This window comes from Thalassophryne amazonica, chromosome 20 (assembly GCF_902500255.1).
Source record: "Thalassophryne amazonica chromosome 20, fThaAma1.1, whole genome shotgun sequence".
Classification (NCBI taxonomy): domain Eukaryota; kingdom Metazoa; phylum Chordata; class Actinopteri; order Batrachoidiformes; family Batrachoididae; genus Thalassophryne; species Thalassophryne amazonica.
Genome location: NC_047122.1, coordinates 46,837,577 through 46,857,952, shown reverse-complemented (window position 1 = coordinate 46,857,952; position 20,376 = coordinate 46,837,577). Strand labels below are relative to the sequence as shown.

Below are 20,376 nucleotides of genomic sequence, written 5' to 3'. Positions count from 1 at the left end.
TCTTTGTCTCGCTCCATCAGCGAATCCGTCGTGACGCACGAAGCCTCCTCTCGGCTTTCCATGACAAAATCTCTTGTTAAAAGTGAAATCTCCCAGAAAATGGTTGATGTCCAGCTCTTGTGATAACCAGAGAAATTGCACACGATGGTCCCGGAGCCATACAGCCATCCGTTTAGAAATGAAATGGTCATTTCTGCCTGTCGATCGTGGCTCGGAGCGCGGCGCGCCGTGCGCCATTATGGGCCATCCTTAAAGCGGTAGTAACACTCCTTAATCTCTGTGAAGCCCAAAAAATTTTCACCGAAAGCCAAATGAATTTTCCGAATGGTTTCTAGCTGCCTGTCTCTAACAGTTTCTGAAAAAATTCTGACGGAGCAAAGCCCAAATCATTCCGCCATTTCCTCGCAATGAAAAAACGCCGAGAGGGGTGGACCAGTGCTCACTCAAAGCCTGCCCACAGGTGAATGATGCAACCGACAGACGTGAAAAAACTCACGCATGCACACGAAGGTTCAAGCTTGGCTGACGTAAAAACATATGAATCAAATCCATATACAACCCCTGGCAATAATTATGGAATCACCGGCCTCGGAGGATGTTCATTCAGTTGTTTAATTTTGTAGAAAAAAAGCAGATCACAGACATGACACAAAACTAAAGTCATTTCAAATGGCAACTTTCTGGCTTTAAGAAACACTATAAGAAATCAGGAAAAAAAATTGTGGCAGTCAGTAACGGTTACTTTTTTAGACCAAGCAGAGGGAAAAAAATATGGAATCACTCAATTCTGAGGAAAAAATTATGCAATCATGAAAAACAAAAGAACACTCCAACATATCACTAGTATTTTGTTGCACCACCTCTGGCTTTTATAACAGCTTACAGCCTCTGAGGCATGGACTTAATGAGTGACAAACAGTACTCTTCATCAATCTGGCTCCAACTTTCTCTGATTGCTGTTGCCAGATCAGCTTTGCAGGTTGGAGCCTTGTCATGGACCATTTTCTTCAACTTCCACCAAAGATTTTCAATTGGATTAAGATCCGGACTATTTGCAGGCCATGACATTGACCCTATGTGTCTTTTTGCAAGGAATGTTTTCACAGTTTTTGCTCTATGGCAAGATGCATTATCATCTTGAAAAATGATTTCATCATCCCCAAACATCCTTTCAATTGATGGGATAAGAAAAGTGTACAAAATATCAACGTAAACTTGTGCATTTATTGATGATGTAATGACAGCCATCTCCCCAGTGCCTTTACCTGACATGCAGCCCTCATATCATCAATGACTGTGGAAATTTACGTTCTCTTCAGGCAGTCATCTTTATAAATCTCATTGGAACGGCACCAAACAAAAGTTCCAGCATCATCACCTTGCCCAATGCAGATTCAAGATTCATCACTGAATATGACTTTCATCCAGTCATCCACAGTCCACGATTGCTTTTCCTTAGCCCATTGTAACCTTGTTTTTTTCTGTTTAGGTGTTAATGATGGCTTTCGTTTAGCTTTTCTGTATGTAAATCCCATTTCCTTTAGGTGGTTTCTTACAGTTCGGTCACAGACGTTGACTCGTTTCCTCCCATTCGTTCCTCATTTGTTTTGTTGCGCATTTTCGATTTTTGAGACATATTGCTTTAAGTTTTCTGTCTTGACGCTTTGATGTCTTCCTTGGTCTACCAGTATGTTTGCCTTTAACAACCTTCCCATGTTGTTTGTATTTGGTCCAGAGTTTAGACACAGCTGACTGTGAACAACCAACATCTTTTGCAACATTGCGTGATGATTTACCCTCTTTTAAGAGTTTGATAATCCTCTCCTTTGTTTCAATTGACATCTCTCGTGTTGGAGCCATGATTCATGTCAGTCCACTTGGTGCAACAGCTCTCCAAGGTGTGATCACTCCTTTTTAGATGCAGACTAACGAGCAGATCTGATTTGATGCAGGTGTTCGTTTTGGGATGAAAATTTACAGGGTGATCCCATAATTTATTCCTCAGAATTGAGTGAGTCCATATTTTTTTCCCTCTGCTTGGTCTAAAAAAGTAACTGTTACTGACTGCCACAAATTTTTTTTCTTGATTTCTTATAGTGTTTCTTAAAGCCAGAAAGTTGCCATTTGAAATGACTTTAGTTTTGTGTCATGTCTGCGATCTGCTTTTTTTCTACAAAATTAAACAACTGAATGAACATCCTCCGAGGCCGGTGATTCCATAATTATTGCCAGGGGTTGTATTTTTTGCATAAAATAAAAAGGTCTGTTACTTTTCTAACAGACCTCGTATATCCAATAACCAACCAATCTACGTCACGCTGCTGTCACTTAGGCAGTTGCCCTTTCACATCCCTGAGCATTTGCACAAAAAAGTACACTTCTCATCTATTGTGGCCCCACCCAGCTAGCAGCGTAGCATCCACTTGTCTCTTGTCACTATAAAACACCCACTCTTATTGAAAATGAATGGCAGCTGGTCGCTTTGGATCTCTCTTTTAGCTTTTAGGTGATGGAGGTTCTAGCTATGCTTGATAGCATTGTAAGCTAAGCGTCAGGACTCCCTCTGCTAGACAACTTACATAATGACACCATTTTCAATAGCCAGAATGTTTTCCTGCATTATTTACTTGGTAAAATAAAACTTTTCATACTGACAAAAATAACGACACAAACAGGTTTGTGAAAGGATCCTATCGGCAAAACTCCTATACTGGTCGGGCTCCGGTAACTACACACAGCTGATCAGGTTGAAACACGCATGCACGTGATCTGCGGGGTTTGTGGACATTTTTCTATTTTTAATGGCATCAGAAGGCTGTTACCAGCTTCAACTCCTTTTCATCGGTCTCCACGTAAGTTTCAATTCATTCATTTTGTCCAGTCAAGCCAGTTGACTCAGGTGCTCCACTTTTTCATTCAAAGCGAGCAGAGACAACAAACGGTGTATGTATTTCAATGCTCACTCTTCTTAACGTGATCTGATGCTTGTTTATGTTTTAGAGTATTTTTACAGTCATTTCACTGAGAACTACTATTTGTCTTTATCCTTATACGTACTTACTAGAGGCATTACTAGATTGAAGAGTGCTATCATCACTTGGAATGTTGCGCTTCATGGTAATGTATGAGGTCGCTGTGCTGCATGTTGTTGTTGTTGTTAGTGGTTGCCCCAGTAGTTATGAAAAAACAAAAACTGTAGGATGTCTCCTTTAAAGTCTTGGTTTCAAGATATGAAAGGAAACAATTGGTGCCTTCTATGTTCTCATTCTGTAGCTGATATGGTGCGGCTGTGCTATGACACAGCTGTCTGCCACACAAACGTATGCACAGTAAATGCTGCTTTGATGAGAATATTTCATAGATGCCGCGTTTTATCGAGATGTCACATCAGGATAGCCATGGTGATTTTTGCAAAACCTTTATCAAACACGTAATTTTAGACTTTAGGGTGTTTTGCAATCTTTGTGAACACCGTGATCTTTGATATTTTATGAAACTTAGTGTACGTTTAGCTTATCATTGTGACTACACCAGGACCTCCGGGCACCCATGGTACCCTTGTTCAAAAATTGTCAGATATCTCATGTGGCGGGTTTTCAGAGGTGTGGTCATTTGTATCATGACAAGAAAGTCTGCAGGCATGTGTCCTTTCATAAGCATGTCACATAGAATGGCTTCCACACAACTACCTCTGAGGCCACTAGGGGGCGCTAGTCTAGCAATCCAAGTATGAGATACTGTAACTGATTGCCAAACTGACATGAATGCTATGCATGACTCTGGAATCTGCACGTTCTCTTTTTCCACACTGTTTCTCATTCAATTTGACTATCCACCATCCACTGACTTGCTGCCATTTGACATTCCAGCTCGTTGCCCTTTAACTGCTCTTTTAGGTATTGGAACTAATGTTTAAAAAGAAACATTGACAGATCAAAGCAATAAATATAATGCAAAAACACCAAGTCTTCCAAATCCAACTGATGTAGTTACTGGATAATAAATGGCACTTAATGAATTTCTTATTTTCTAATCTAATGCACACCTCTATTTGATCTTTGAAAGAGATACAAACAAATGCGTATCTACTGAGAATAAAATTAGCTCACTTGACTAACTTATTAATTTATTTGTTTGAATAAAGCTCTTTGGACTTATGTTTTGTCTGTTATCCATTTGTGATCCAGTTTTATTTGAGCATAAAAAAAAAAAAAGAAAACACATCTGTTTTTAACACATTTTGATTCCTGCAACTGCTGGTGCATTTTACTGATAAAGCAAGATTTTTCATAAAGGTAATGCAGGAAACCATGGACTTAAAATGGAGACATGACACTGGTCTTTAAGGTAAACTAAAGCATTTTGCAGGGAGAATATGTCCAGCTGGAGTCTTTTCACTAAAAACCCACAAGGTCTTCACTCTTACAATGTCATATCTCCTACCCCATACCAATGGCAAAACAATGTCACATGTCGTCTGAAAGGATCAACAATCAAATAGGCGAATGTCTGTTCCTCCTCTTCTCTCTGTGGATAACATTGCCCACTCTCATCCTGCAGGAGATAAATAACACTGTTCTTCAATTATTTGGTTAAAACTGTGACATCAATCAGCTTTTTGTATTTACTACTGTATTTTCAAAGACTGCATTCTATGGCCACAAGCTGACACCATCTACACTCATAACAAGCTTCTTCTGTACACTAATATGAAATGAAACGTTAAGCTGGATGCCAACATCCATAAAACAAGAAGATCTGAATGAGCAGGACATGTTGGGTCTTAAAGAATAAGTGAAGTGAATAAACCAGGCTCTCAAACTGAAAGACCACATTCTTGAATATAGAGAGGGGATAACCTTTATACTACTTGGTGCTTGACTTGTTTGCACTTTGCGGGACAGCCTGAGGGCAACAAGCATCACAGCTAGGCTAAGGAAAGGCTAACTATGCTTTAAAAATGCCATCATTTAAAAATATTTTTACATTTAGCGAGGTAAATGTGCACACATTCAGTTCCTTGATGGTTTTTGTCTGCTCAGTGATGACAAGAAGCAGTTTACTCTTCAGTTCTTTGTGCCTTGCACAATAATATTAATTAGCTCATTAGCTTCTGCCCTCAAATGAAGTATTTGCATTATAAATAAATAATACAATTAATTTTGCTTGTTGTTGCATGGAGTAACAGCATGTTTCAAAAATAAATGCAATTTATAGACTAATGCAACCAACTGAAACATATTCCACCACCCACACCCACCCACCCGTCATGAATTTTTGGGCAGATGTGACTAATATTCCATTGCAACATACAGCCCCAAAAATACGTTGGTTAAAGGTTGAATGACTTGAATCTGGAGGAAAACAACTACTCGTAAATGCACCGAAAGGGGAAATGATACAATCTCTTGGCTGCCAGTAGAGGGCAGTATATGCTCTGATCATGTTAAGAGTGTATGGGACTCAGCTGAGCTCCGAACTGTAGCGTTGACTGGTCTCTGAAATGACTTTTACCAATGATAAAGCTGAAATCCTGCCAGCAGTGCAGTGCAGTTTGCAATTATTCCAATTGAGTAAGTAGATGACTGTGAGATTAAAACCTGTTAGGCAAAAGTTTGAGTGGACCATCATGGGAGGGAAATAATGCTGGACCATGGTGTTTTGGTGAAACAAGTTTACATTTGCTTGTAGCTAGTATTAAGTGTAAATGTAGTTTGACTGCCAAGGCCCCTTCATGTTAGGCATTTCTTACTGTAGAGCATGTTAAACTGGTAGCCTTGTATGTCAAACTGTATCATAAGCTGAGTATTGTTACACTGCTCTTTTAGAAAACCAGTCACTTACATAAGCACAGACTTTGAGCACTGTAGAGACGATGCTGATCTTCTTCGTCTCAGTGTCTTTCTGCACACTACAGAATGTAAGAGAAAATGTGATATCATGACTCTTCATGACAAGTCCCAGTACAGAGTTAAGCCAATATTTATTTGGACATTGGCAATGTCTTGTTGATATTGGTTCAAAATTCAAAAATGGTCCAATCCTTTTGATATGCATATCAAATTACTCATCTTGACGAGTAGAGTTCAAAAATATATAGTTTGACCTATTTTTGACCTTGCGTTATGTCACAATGACCAAAAATGTGGAAAGGTCAGTGCACTTTTCGTGAAGGGTCAAATTCATAAAATCTGTTATGATGGTCCGATTATGACACTTTTGGTGTCTAATTATATGTTTTCTTGCATGAGAAGACCAATAAGACAACTTTCATAGACCATTATGCCAGTCTTAGCCACACTCAACAAAAATATAAACGCAACACTTTTGGTTTTGCTCCCATTTTGTATGAGATGAACTCAAAGATCTAAAACTTTTTCCACATACACAATATCACCATTTCCCTCAAATATTGTTCACAAACCAGTCTAAATCTGTGATAGTGAGCACTTCTCCTTTGCTGAGATAATCCATCCCACCTCACAGGTGTGCCATGTCAAGATGCTGATTAGACACCATGATTAGTGCACAGGTGTGCCTTAGACTGTCCACAATAAAAGGCCACTCTGAAAGGTGCAGTTTTGTTTTATTGGGGGGGATACCAGTCAGTATCTGGTGTGACCACCATTTGCCTCATGCAGTGCAACACATCTCCTTAGAGTTGATCAGGTTGTCAATTGTGGAATGTTGGTCCACTCCTCTTCAATGGCTGTGCGAAGTTGCTGGATATTGGCAGGAACTGGTACACGCTGTTGTATACGCCGGTCCAGAGCATCCCAAACATGCTCAATGGGTGACATGTCCGGTGAGTATGCCGGCCATGCAAGAACTGGGACATTTTCAGCTTCCAAGAATTGTGTACAGATCCTTGCAACATGGGGCCGTGCATTATCCTGCTGCAACATGAGGTGATGTTCTTGGATGTATGGCACAACAATGGGCCTCAGGATCTTGTCACAGTATCTCTGTGCATTCAAAATGCCATCAATAAAATGCACCTGTGTTCTTCGTCCATAACAGACGCCTGCCCATACCATAACCCCACCACCACCATGGGCCACTCGATCCACAACATTGACATCAGAAAACCGCTCACCCACACGACGCCACACACGCTGTCTGCCATCTGCCCTGGACAGTGTGAACCGGGATTCATCCATGAAGAGAACACCTCTCCAACGTGCCAAATGTCAGCGAATGTGAGCATTTGTCATTCTTCTCTACAAGAGTCAGATAGAAGTCAGACTTCCAGAGCAAGAATTTTAGCTGAGGAAGCTTCTGCAATTTGAAGTGAAACATCCTCGCGTCAAGCAACCCAGTCCAGTCGAAGATTCAAGCTTCTCTACTAAGCATTTGCCCACTCAAGTCGGTTACGATGACGAACTGGAGTCAGGTCGAGACCCCGATGAGGACGACGAGCATGCAGATGAGCTTCCCTGCCTGAGACAGTTTCTGACAGTTTGTGCAGAAATTCTTTGGTTATGCAAACCGATTGTTTCAGCAGCTGTCCGAGTGGCTGGTCTCAGACGATCTTGGAGGTGAACATGCTGGATGTGGAGGTCCTGGGCTGGTGTGGTAAAGTTTTAGATCTTTGAGTTCATCTCATACAAAATGGGAGCAAAACCAAAAGTGTTGCGTTTATATTTTTGTTGAGTGTATGAAAATACAATTATGTCAGAAAATCCAAGTTCTGAAATGGGTATGTCCATAGACCCTAGAACTTTCTAGGGTCTATGATCATACATATTAACTGGCCTATTTTACCTTGAGCACCTTTATTGCAGATCAAAAATACTTAATATTTATATATATTTTGGTGAATATGAAGAAAACAAAATAAAGAAAATAAAGACATTTTAGAGTATATGATGATGGTCAATTTATCAGAATCATAGTTGGGCTAGGTTGCCTAGGTTGGCAACTAAAATTACAAAATTCACAGGTTATTTAATATTGATTTCAATTACGAGAGAAAAACTGCATGAAAAAGCAATTTAAAATGTAAAACATGTTCCATGTGGCTTTCCATACAAGAAGCAGCATGATGCATAGGTGACAGGAGGGGTACAGGCTGGATGTAAACATTTGCATATGAAAAGTGTTGTGTGGGCCGCTGAAGAGGAGGTACTGCTGGCCCACCACCACCAGAGGGCGCCCTGCTTGGAGTGCGGGCTCCAAGCACGAGAGGGCGCCAGACCCAGAAGAAGTGACAGCTGTCACTCATCGCACCAGCTGTCACTCATCTACACCACTATATAAGCCGGACTGCAACTCCACCTCCCCGCCGAGAAATCGACTACCGAAGAGGTAATTTCTCTGCTGACTCATATCGTTGAGTGATAATCTGAACTTCTTTTGCAGCCGTTATCCTGTGGTGTTCGTCCTTATCTGTGGAATTGGCGTTTGGTGTGACAGCGACGGCTTCGCCTCACACCCCAAACCAGATAAGTGGTTTAAACAGGAGCTGCACGAGTGTGTGATTGGAGGTGGAGGTGCTCCCTCCTAACTGTGTGCAGACTGTGGATTACTGAGTGTGCGGACTCACACTCATTCATCTTGTCTTTGCTTTCTGCCAGCAGTACCAGGGTCGACAGCCGAAGACGGAGGCCACCTGGGGACTCAGGACTTGGCGGCTCCGGTGTTCTTCAGACCGTTGGTGGTGGAAGCCGTGTGGGACGCGGCTTCTCTCTCGTCGGGGGTCTTCTATCTTCGAGCCTGCCCACACGTCACCTGGTGTTAATTGACTTTGCAAATTTTGTGTATTTAGTTGTGTGTTGTCACAACATTAAATTGTTACTTTTTGGCTTATTCATTGTCCGTTCATTTGCGCCCCCTGTTGTGGGTCCGTACTACGACACCTTCCCAACAGGATTTCTCGGCCATTCGTCATGGATTCCGAGGGGCGTCAACCCGAGCTTGAACGGCCAATGGAAGAGCCAGGAGCGCAGTCGTCAGCGGGAGGCGTGTTGAGTGAGCTGCAGCAGATCTTAACCGCCTTCACGGCTCGGCTAGATTTAGTGATCGAGCAGAATGTTCTCCTTAACCGGAGGGTGGAGGCTCTCACCGCCAGGGTGGAAGCGTGCGATCAGGGCGCTGCTGCAGCCACTCCTCTTGCTGGTCCTGGGCCCGTAACAGACGTTCCACTGGTTGTTCAACGACCCCCCCCCACCGTCCCCTGAAGCATACATAAGCCCTCCGGAACCGTACGGGGGCTGTGTGGAGACGTGCGCACACTTCCTCATGCAGTGTTCGCTCGTCTTTTCACAGCGTCCTGTCATGTACGAGTCAGACGCCAGCCGGGTGGCTTATGTTATTAATCTGCTTCGAGGAGAGGCACGCGCCTGGGCTACGGCGCTTTGGGAGCGGAATTCACGGCTCCTAACGTCTTATGCTGGGTTTATACGGGAGTTCAAACAAGTGTTTGACCATCCCAACAGAGGCGAGACCGCTTCGAGCGTGCTGCTGTCAATGAGACAGGGGCGTCGCAGCGCAGCCGAGTATGCAGTCGAGTTCCGCATCGCGGCAGCGAGGTCCGGCTGGAATAACGTTGCGCTCCGCGCCGCCTTCGTAAATGGACTGTCGCCGGTCCTGAAGGAGCACCTGCTGGCTAAGGAGGAACCGCGGGATTTTGACAGGCTTGTCGATTTGGTTATACGCTTAGACAACCATTTAAATGAGCATCGTCGAGAGCAGGCCGGGGGGCGTGACCGGGCACGAGCCGTCCCTCCCCCTTCCGGTTCCGAAAAGGTGACGTCGTCCCCACGCTTCACTGCCAGAGAGCTCCGTGTGGCTACAGCTCCCCCTGCTGAGGAGGCTATGGACACGAGCAGGGCCAAAGTAAAAACAAACGTCAGACAAAGGAGGCTGGCCCACGGGGAGTGTTTTGTCTGTGGCTCTTGTGAGCATATGCAGAAGGACTGCCCCAAAACGGTCAAACTACAACGCCCGTCCTTAGAAACTGGGCTAAGGGTGGGCCATAACACGCACGCGGGAAATCCCGCAAATCTGCACGAATCCCAGTGACGATCCTTTGTGGGGATCTAACCCTTCACGCCCCAGCACTGGTAGACACGGGGTCGGAAGGGAATCTGCTGGATAGCAGATGGACAAGGAAGTAGGGCTCCCCCTGGTGGCTCTGCCGGCACCATTGCAGGTGCGAGCACTAGATGGCACCCTGCTTCCATTAATCACACATCAGACACAGCCAGTGACCTTGGTTGTGTCTGGAAATCACAGGGAGGAGATAGTGTTCCATGTAACACCTTCTACCTCCCGAGTGATTTTGGGATTTCCATGGATGGTGAAGCACAATCCCCGGATAGATTGGAAGTCCAGGGTTGTGACGCAGTGGAGCGAAACCTGCCACCGGGAGTGTATAGGATCCTCGGTTCCTCCCGGCACGACGGCTAATGAGGAGGTCAAAGTCCCCCCCAATCTATCGGCGGTGCCAAAGGAGTACCATGATCTTGCTGACGTCTTCAGCAAAGATCTGGCGCTCACTCTTCCCCCCGCACCGACCGTACGATTGGTGCCATCGATTTGGTCCCGGGCGCTGAGTACCCGTCCAGTAGGTTGTACAACCTCTCACGTCCGGAACGCGAATCAATGAGACCTACATCCGGGACTCTTTAGCTTGCCGGGCTGATCCGGAACTCCACCTCCCCGATGGGTGCTGGTTTCTTTTTTTGTGGGCAAAAAGGACGGCGGACTCCATCCATGCATTGATTACAGAGGGCTGAACGAGATCACGGTTCGCAACCGATACCCGTTACCTCTGTTGGATTCAGTGTTCACGCCCCTGCATGGAGCCCAAATTTTCACAAAATTGGATCTTAGAAACGCGTACCACCTGGTTCGGATCCGAAAGGGAGACGAATGGAAGACGGCATTTAACACCCCGTTAGGGTCACTTTGAGTAACTGGTCATAGCCGTTCGGCCTCACTAACGCCCCCCGCGACGTTCCAAGCTTTGGTAAATGACGTCCTTGTGGGACTTCCTGCATCGGTTCGTCTTCGTATATCTGGACGATATACCATCTTTTCCCCGGACCCTGAGACCCATGTCCAGCATGTACGTCAGGTCCTACAGCGGTTGTTGGAGAACCGGCTGTTTGTGAAGGGCGAGAAGTGCGAGTTCCACCGCACTTCTTTGTCCTACTTGGGGTTCATCATCTCCTCCAACTCCGTCGCCCCTGATGCGGCCAAGGTTGCGGCGGTGAGAGATTGGCCCCAACCAACAAGCCACAGGAAACTGCAGCAGTTCCTCGGCTTTGCAAATTTCTACAGGAGGTTCATTAAAGGCTACAGTCAGGTAGTTAGCCCCCTGACTGCCCTGACCTCCACCAAGGTCCCCTTCACCTGGTTGGATCGGTGCGAAGCAGCGTTCAAGGAGTTGAAACGCCGGTTCTCGACTGCACCAGTTCTGGTGCAGCCTGATCCTGATCGCCAGTACATAGTGGAAGTGGACGCCTCTGACTCAGGGATAGGAGCCGTGCTGTCCCAGAGCGTGGAGGCTGATAAGGTTCTCCATCCTTGTGCCTATTTTTCCCGCAGGTTGACCCCAGCTGAACGGAACTATGACGTCGGCAATCGGGAGCTCCTCGCGGTGAAGGAGGCTCTTGAAGAGTGGAGACACCTACTGGAGTGGGCGTCATTGCCTTTCACGGTTTTCACGGACCATCGGAACCTGGAGTACATCCGGACCGCCAAGCGGCTGAACCCCAGGCAAGCCCGCTGGTCTCTGTTCTTCGGGGCGTTTTGACTTCCGGATCACGTACCGCCCCGGGACCAAGAACCAAAAATCGGATGCGTTGTCCCGGGTGCACGAAGAGGAAGCCAAGGCGGGGCTGTCGAACCCCACCGAGACCATCATCCCCGAGTCCACTGTCGTGGCCTCCCTTACCTGGGACGTGGAGAAGACCGTCCGGGAGGCCCTGGCAAGGAGCCCGGACCCGGGGAGCGGCCCCAAGAACAGACTGTACGTCCCACCAGAGGCCAGAGCTGCTGTATTGGACTTCTGTCATCCAAGCTCTCCTGTCATCCGGGAGTGCATAGGACCGTGGCAGTGGTCCAGCAGCGCTTCTGGTGGGCGTCCCTGGAAATCGACGTTCGGGACTACGTCCAGGCCTGTACCATCTGCGCCAGGGCAAGGCAGACCATCGGAGGACCTCGGGACTCCTCCAACCCCTGCCGGTGCCTCACCGCACCTGGTCTCACATCGGCCTGGACTTCATCACGGGCCTCCCGCTGTCCCAGGGCAACACCATCATTCTCACGATAGTGGACCGGTTCTCCAAGGCGGCCCACTTCGTGGCCCTCCCGAAGCTCCCGACGGCCCAGGAGATGGCAGACCTCCTGGTCCACCACGTCATGCGGCTGCATGGGATACCATCGGACATCGTATCAGATCGTGGTCCCCAGTTCTCTTCGCAAGTTTGGAGGAGCTTCTGTAAGGAACTGGGGGCCACCGTGAGCCTCTCGTCCGGGTACCACCCCCAGACAAACGGCCAGGCAGAGCGGGCTAACCAGGAGTTGGAGCAGGCCCTTCGCTGCGTCACCTCCACGCGCCCGGCAGACTGGAGTCACCATCTGGCCTGGATCGAGTATGCCCATAACAGCCAAGTCTCGTCTGCTACCGGCCTCTCCCCTTTTGAGGCATGTTTGGGGTACCAGCCCCCATTGTTCCCGCTGGTGGAGGGAGAGGTCGGTGTGCCCTCGGTCCAGGCCCACCTCAGGAGGTGCCGCCGGGTGTGGCGGACCGCCCGCTCTGCCCTGTTGAAGGCCCGGACAAGGGCCAAGACCCATGCGGACCGCCGGCGTTCCCCGGCCCCCACATACCAGCCCAGGCAGGAGGTGTGGCTTTCAACAAAGGACATCCCCCTCTGTGTGGACTCCCCTAAGTTGAAAGACAGATACATTGGACCATTTAAAATCCTCAAAATCATCAACCCGGTCGCAGTGAAGCTCCAACTCCCAGCTTCACTGCGGATCCACCCTGTATTCCATGTGTCCCGCATCAAGCCACACCACACCTCGCCCCTCTGTGCACCTGGACCTACGCCCCCTCCTGCCCAGCTCATCGACGGGGAGCCTGCTTGGACAGTCCGCAGGCTCCTGGACGTCCGTCGTAAGGGCCGGGGGTTCCAATATCTGGTGGACTGAGAGGGGTATGGACCTGAAGAACGCTCCTGGGTGAAGAGGAGCTTCATCCTGGACCCGGCCCTCCTGGCCGATTTCTACAAAAAACACCCGGACAAGCCAGGTCGGGTGCCAGGAGGCGCCCATTGAGGGGGGGGTCCTGTTGTGTGGGCCGCTGAATAGGAGGTACTGCTGGCCCACCACCACCAGAGGGCGCCCTGCTTGGAGTGCGGGCTCCAAGCACGAGAGGACGCCAGACCCAGAAGAAGTGACAGCTGTCACTCATCGCACCAGCTGTCACTCATCTACACCACTATATAAGCCGGACTGCAACTCCACCTCCTCGCCGAGAAATCGACTACCGAAGAGGTAATTTCTCTGCTGACTCATATCGTTGAGTGATAATCTGAACTTCTTTTGCAGCCGTTATCCTGTGGTGTTCGTCCTTATCTGTGGAACTGGCGTTTGGTGTGACAGCGACGGCTTCGCCTCACACCCCAAACCAGATAAGTGGTTTAAACAGGAGCTGCACGAGTGTGTGATTGGAGGTGGAGGTGCTCCCTCCTAACTGTGTGCAGACTTTGGATTACTGAGTGTGCAGACTCACACTCATTCATCTTGTCTTTGCTTTCTGCCAGCAGTACCAGGGTCGACAGCCGAAGACGGAGGCCACCTGGGGACTCGGGACTTGGCGGCTCCGGTGTTCTTCAGACCGTTGGTGGTGGAAGCCGTGTGGGACGCGGCTTCTCTCTCGTTGGGGGTCTTCTATCTTCGAGCCTGCCCACACGTCACCTGGTGTTAATTGACTTTGCAAATTTTGTGTATTAGTTGTGTGGTTGTCACAACATTAAATTGTTACTTTTTGGCTTATTCATTGTCCGTTCATTTGCGCCCCCTGTTGTGGGTCCGTGCTACGACACCTTCCCAACAGAAAAGAACTTTTTCCCATTGCTCAGAGGTTTGAGGAGATACAAGTCAACCTTTTGTAGCTGTTGTTAGGTAAGTTTCGCATATTTTGCTAATTTCCAGTAATATGTTGTTGCATATAGAAAAGTAAAGTGGAAAATGTAGGTTATGTGGCATTTCAAGTCAAGGTTGCTCCAAGCACATGGTCATCTGGATAGCTTCAAGGTATATAATTGACAAGTATCACATTCCATAAGCTTGGCATCGCCCCTGATGTGAAACCTTACTATATAAGGACTTGATATAGCATAGATGCCTGCTTGTAACAAAAAATGCCAAAAAAAAAAAAAAAAAAAAAAAAAAAATTTGAAGCACTTTTCTGCCTTCTGCTGGCTGTCTGTAATCCACTGTTACTATTTTATTTAAAGCAGTGTGCTGTAGTCAAATACAACATATGGATTTTGATCATAAATGGCAGTATGCTCCAAAACCAGAAATCATGTGAACCAGAAGACACTCTGAAGTCCTATTTATTCTTTGCTTTCAAATACACTAAAAGCAACAACAAAAACCACATGCGGTGAAAGCTAAAACAAAAACTGACATTGTCCAAATATAAATGGACCTAACTGTTTATGTGCTGCTGTGGATGAACCTGATCAGGTCTTTGTAGATTTTCCTTGTGGCACTGATGTAAGGATCAATAGTGTCTTCATACTGACAGAGCTCCCCTCCAAGGCACAGGTGCTTGAAAAGGCAAAACAGGAACTCCCTTCGGTCCTCTTTTCCAAGCTCACAGTAGTGCTCAGACTCCTCATCCTGCAGCATCTGCAGGAGCAGAGGAGGCCCAACTCAGTGTCCCATACGATAGGAGACAGGCACATGAAAATGAGACGCTCACCTGTCTCAGTTCATCGTAATCTGGGTACATATCGTGGTAGCATTTCACTATATGTCCAGATGGTCTCACAACCCCACAGGAGTAGATTGGATCAAACAGCTCCATGGAGACCGCAGTGCATGGCACCACCTCCACAGTAACAGACACCACTGGTTTGTCTAAGACACATGCACACAGAGAATTAACAACCATTTCACAGAGTTTTGGCCAACCTGTAGTTTTATGAAGTGTTCATACCAAGAGGAACCCATGCTCCAGCCTCCAACTTCATTAGACTGGCTGCTACATGTGGGTCACTGAAAAAACACTAAATACAGTAACATGAGGAGCTGTCAAATATTGTTAAAATACCAGTGTGCCAAGGCAAGAGCTAACTGAAATTTAGTTCTAAAACTGACACTCAGAAAATGGTACAACAGGTTCCACACAAATTACAGGAATTTAAAAAAAAAAGATTCATTTAAGGACTAATCAAAAGACTACAATAAAATTAGCATAATCAAGTCAGGCAGGCAGGTGTGGGAGTATGACCCAGACAAACCTTTGGTCTAACATACAACCCCTGGCAAAAATTATGGAATCACCGGCCTCGGATGATGTTCATTCAGTTGTTTAATTTTGTAGAAAAAAAGCAGATCACAGACATGACACAAAACTAAAGTCATTTCAAATGGCAACTTTCTGGCTTTAAGAAACACTATAAGAAATCAAGAAAAAAGATTGTGACAGTCAGTAACGGTTACTTTTTTAGACCAAGCAGAGGAAAAAAAATATGGAATCACTCAATTCTGAGGAATAAATTATGGAATCACCCTGTAAATTTTCATCCCCCAAACTAACACCTGCATCAAATCAGATCTGCTCGTGACATTGACCCTATGCCATGACATTGACCCTATGTGTCTTTTTGCAAGGAATGTTTTCACAGTTTTTGCTCTATGGCAAGCTGCATTATCATCTTGAAAATGATTTCATCATCCCCAAACATCCTTTCAATTGTCCAAAATATCAACGTAAACTTGTGCATTTATTGATGATGTAATGACAGCCATCTCCCCAGTGCCTTTACCTGACATGCAGCCCCATATCATCAATGACTGTGGAAATTTACATGTTCTCTTCAGGCAGTCATCTTTATAAATCTCATTGGAACGGCACCAAACAAAAGTTCCAGCATCATCACCTTGCCCAATGCAGATTCGAGATTCATCACTGAATATGACTTTCATCCAGTCATCCACAGTCCACAATTGCTTTTCCTTAGCCCATTGTAACCTTGTTTTTTTCTGTTTAGGTGTTAATAATGGCTTTTGTTTAGCTTTTCTGTATGTAAATCCCATTTCCTTTAGGCGGTTTCTTACAGTTCGGTCACAGACGTTGACTCCAGTTTCCTCCCATTCGTTCCTCATTTGTTTTGTTGTGCATTTTTCGATTTTTGAGACATATTGCTTTAAGTTTTCTATCTTGACGCTTTGATGTCTTCCTTGGTCTACCAGTATGTTTGCCTTTAACAACCTTCCCATGTTGTTTGTATTTGGTCCAGAGTTTAGACACAGCTGACTGTGAACAACCAACATCTTTTGCAACACTGCGTGATGATTTACCCTCTTTTAAGAGTTTGATAATCCTCTCCTTTGTTTCAATTGACATCTCTCGTGTTGGAGCCATGATTCATGTCAGTCCACTTGGTGCAACAGCTCTCCAAGGTGTAATCACTCCTTTTTAGATGCAGACTAACGAGCAGATCTGATATGATGCAGGTGTTAGTTTTGGGGATGAAAATTTACAGGGTGATTCCATAATTTTTTCCTCAGAATTGAGTGATTCCATATTTTTTTCCTCTGCTTGGTCTAAAAAAGTAACCGTTACTGACTGCCACAATCTTTTTTTCTTGATTTCTTATAGTGTTTCTTAAAGCCAGAAAGTTGCCATTTGAAATGACTTTAGTTTTGTGTCATGTCTGTAATCTGCTTTTTTTCTACAAAATTAAACAACTGAATGAACATCCTCCGAGGCCGGTGATTCCATCATTTTTGCCAGGGGTTGTACACTTGAATGTGCAAGTCAACTTGTGACAAAGCAGAGAGACATGGAAAATGTATAGGATAAATTGGACTGTTCTGTTCACTCAACAGCAAGTAGTTGGCACTGAATCCTACTGAGAATAAAAAAGTAAGTCCCTTGTTTGCACTCGGGGTCACCACAGCAAATCTGAGGTGGATCTGCATGTTGAATTGGTACAAGTTTTACTCTGAATGCTCTTCCTGACGCACCATTACATGGAGAAATACTGAGAATAACCTCTGCAAATTTAGATAATATGACCCCATTAAACAGATTAAGAATAATATGACAGCGGCGCAAAGCTCGCTCTTATTGTAGACGAAGGCACAAACTGGAAATGGCACAAAACAATCTGCAAATGGCACAAAAATCTATCAATAAGGGAAAAAGCCACCTACTGGACAACACTGTCGTAAAAAGCCGCAAACCAATGGTAGACAAATGGATCCTTTCGATCCTTGAAGGGCGCGAACTGTGTGAAATAAAACTCCACAAATTAGCGTTGCTACGGACGCAATATGTTTTGGTACTGGTGGTGCCGCCATTCCCGCTATGAATCGATCCTTTCGATCCTTGAAGGGCGCGAATCGTGTGAAATAAAACTCCCCAAATTAGCGTTGCTACGGACGCAACATGTTTTGGTACTGGTAGTGCCACCATTCCCACTTTGAATCGATCCTTTCGATCCTTGAAGGGCGCGAACCATGGAGACCTGCTTTGTGAGTATTCCTAGTGTTGTGATTAGCTTGCCTGAGTATTTTAAAATAGAAAATATTTGAAAAACGTAAATTTCACAGTGCTAAAATACTAAATTGGTAATTTTTTTCACAAAGAAAGGCTAGAAAAGCTGTGTGACACTTGCAACTGATTCTCAATTATTTTCAATTATGCCAAAAAAAGTGATCTCTAATTCGAAAGACAAATATGTCTGCTACAATTTCAGCTTTTTTACTTTACAATTCATCGCTACAACAAAAAAAGAAGGGAAAAAAAAAGCACTGTGATAAACTATTGAACACAGTGTTTCTTCAATAATTTGTCTTTTATTTCTAAGTTTCAATTGTAATTTAAATCTCATGGAAAATGGAGACTATAGCATAGAGGGTGAAGGGCTAAAAACTTATTTCTTTATATAATTACAATATTGTCGTAAAAAAGAATCGCAATGACATTTGTAAAGTAGCCTATCACTGCTTTGAGGTTCTGCAACAATTATTCAATTTTAAATTATTGTTTCATGATATATACAGATAGTGAACAGCTTTGCTCATTAATGTCAGCGACATCAAACATATTACAATATGTTTGACTGAAATCCCACCATGACTTCAGTGTTATTATTATCAACGCTAGAACTTTATTAATCCCTTGGAAATACTCCCTCAGGGAAATTTAAGATTGTTAATAATAATAATAATAATATTATTATTATTATCTTGCACAGGTAAGACTCTTACCTGTGCAAACGTTTTACCGTGGTAAGGGTAGAAGTTCTGGTCAAAGCTGTAACACTGAGTTGAAATCCTCCCCAACATGGACCTGAGAGAACACACGCATTCCTGAAACAGACTCACTGCAACAAAACTACAAAACAGACAGTCCTGTAAAGTAAGTTACCATTTCATCAACAGCCTTAAAATGTCTTTGTCCTGTAGGAAAGACAGCCTTTTGGACGGAAGAGGACCGAAGAAAAAAGTTTGTTCCAAAACGCAGTTCGGTCCCGTTGCCATGTTTACTTGTTGCTACGGAAACGGGGAGTGGATGTCCCTCGTGCTCGTGTTTGTAGTCTTTTATTGGCCAATGAGCCGCAATGTGATGAGTAACAGCCAATGAGCTTCTGGGCTCAGCTGCTCGTTCTCGTTTGATGAATGGAACAGCGTGAGCCATCTTCCTTTTTTCGCTCCAATCCCAGGTTTAGTTACTTGTTACCAAAGCAAGGTGTTACAAATGTTAATTAAATATTAATTTGACATATCATCACCTTCCGAAAAGTCGCGTTGACTTAGGCCATTAATTTAGGAAGGTGACGATATTTAACTTTCATTCATTATTATATACTATTTAAATAAACATATTTCATGTTTTTCTAATACATGTTTTTCTATACATAATTCAGATTATATATATATATATATATATATATATATATATATATATATATATATATATATATATATATATATATATATATAATGTTTGCTAATAGTAAAGAATGAGTATGTAATTTAAAATGTAGTTGCAATCATTTTCCAATAAAAATGTGAGATTTCTTTTTCCAAATTGCAACGAAGAAAGCAATCAGTTACCAAGTTCTAATTCTCATTTTCATAAAAAAAAAAAAAAAAAAGATTTTGTTTTCAACTATTGTGAAAAGCCTGATTAAATACAACCATATTTTATTACCAGTTCCGGAAGAGGCCACCTAAAAGTAATTATTTTGTTAAATAGTCACACTGTATTTTACTTACTTATATTTATTCATAAATATTTGCTATGAAGTTGTTTTTGCTGAGATTTTAAATTCTTTCCTCGCGTGCAAATATATGCGTGCGTCTGTCTTCACAGTCACTAGAGGGAGACAATGTCACGCTTTGTGGAACACTCTCTTGACTGCATGTGTATTTTTCTAGCAAAAACGTCTTCCACTTATTCATTAGTTCTTTCTTCATCGTTTCTCGGAGCTCCTTGATTCATCTTCATGCATTCATTTCTTTCTGCTGACACCTATTGTATTTTCATAAATAACTAAAATTACCTCAGATGCTTAATGTGTTTCACATTTTGAAGCACTGAGGTGAACTGACATATCAGTAAATAGGTGGCTGTTTTGATATTTTACATTATATTGGCCTCAGACAATGTTCTCATAAATTTGATACCATTTTGCAGCAACACCTGCGTGCGCCGAGGTCACAGTGGTCATCTTCTGATGTTTGTCTCCTTAACATTGTGGGATAAATTTGCTTTTGAGCTGGTGAATCAGTTTAGTCTTCTTGTACACCAGGAGTTGAATTTTTAAAAATAAATATACAGTAGATCTTCTACTCCTTAAAAATTTCCACAAATAATCATTTCATTCCAGACATTCCACGGTGGTCAAAGATGTGGGATTTGTGTTTTTATTTATTTATCCAAATTCCTGCATAGGATGAGCAGACCCAGATTTTCCCCATAAAAGGAGCAAGAATTTATCTGATCTGGACACCATGAAGTCAGAATTGTTCGGTGTCACATTGTCCCTTAAATCACTTTGCCTATTATCCAACAAAAAGCTCAAAGTGGAACTAAACTTTAGATGTCACATGTCAGAATTATGACCACAGTATAACAACATTAAACCACTGACCTTTTAATTAAGACGGGTGACA

General features: G+C 44.2%; 1 protein-coding gene across 2 annotated transcripts in view; it reads right to left on the bottom strand.

The window, feature by feature from the left end:
• cfap300 (cilia and flagella associated protein 300) overlaps positions 1 to 18,743 on the bottom strand; it is a 41,818-nt gene extending 23,075 nt beyond the window's left edge. The window contains exons 1-7 of one of the 2 annotated variants that reach the window (XR_004558002.1): positions 18,626 to 18,743; positions 18,466 to 18,547; positions 15,182 to 15,251; positions 14,945 to 15,102; positions 14,699 to 14,871; positions 5,845 to 5,911; positions 4,451 to 4,554 (exon numbers count right to left, since the gene is read on the bottom strand). Coding sequence is in view for 1 of the 2 variants with exons in the window: in XM_034160152.1 (XP_034016043.1) it covers positions 4,423 to 4,554; positions 5,845 to 5,911; positions 14,699 to 14,871; positions 14,945 to 15,102; positions 15,182 to 15,251; positions 18,466 to 18,547; positions 18,626 to 18,738 (795 nt within the window). In the remaining variant the exon portion in view is untranslated. Of the gene's footprint in view, positions 1 to 4,365; positions 4,555 to 5,844; positions 5,912 to 14,698; positions 14,872 to 14,944; positions 15,103 to 15,181; positions 15,252 to 18,465; positions 18,548 to 18,625 lie in introns of those variants that run through there. The other variant, XM_034160152.1, reaches the window with a different exon arrangement.
• Between the last annotated feature and the right edge of the window lie 1,633 nt (positions 18,744 to 20,376).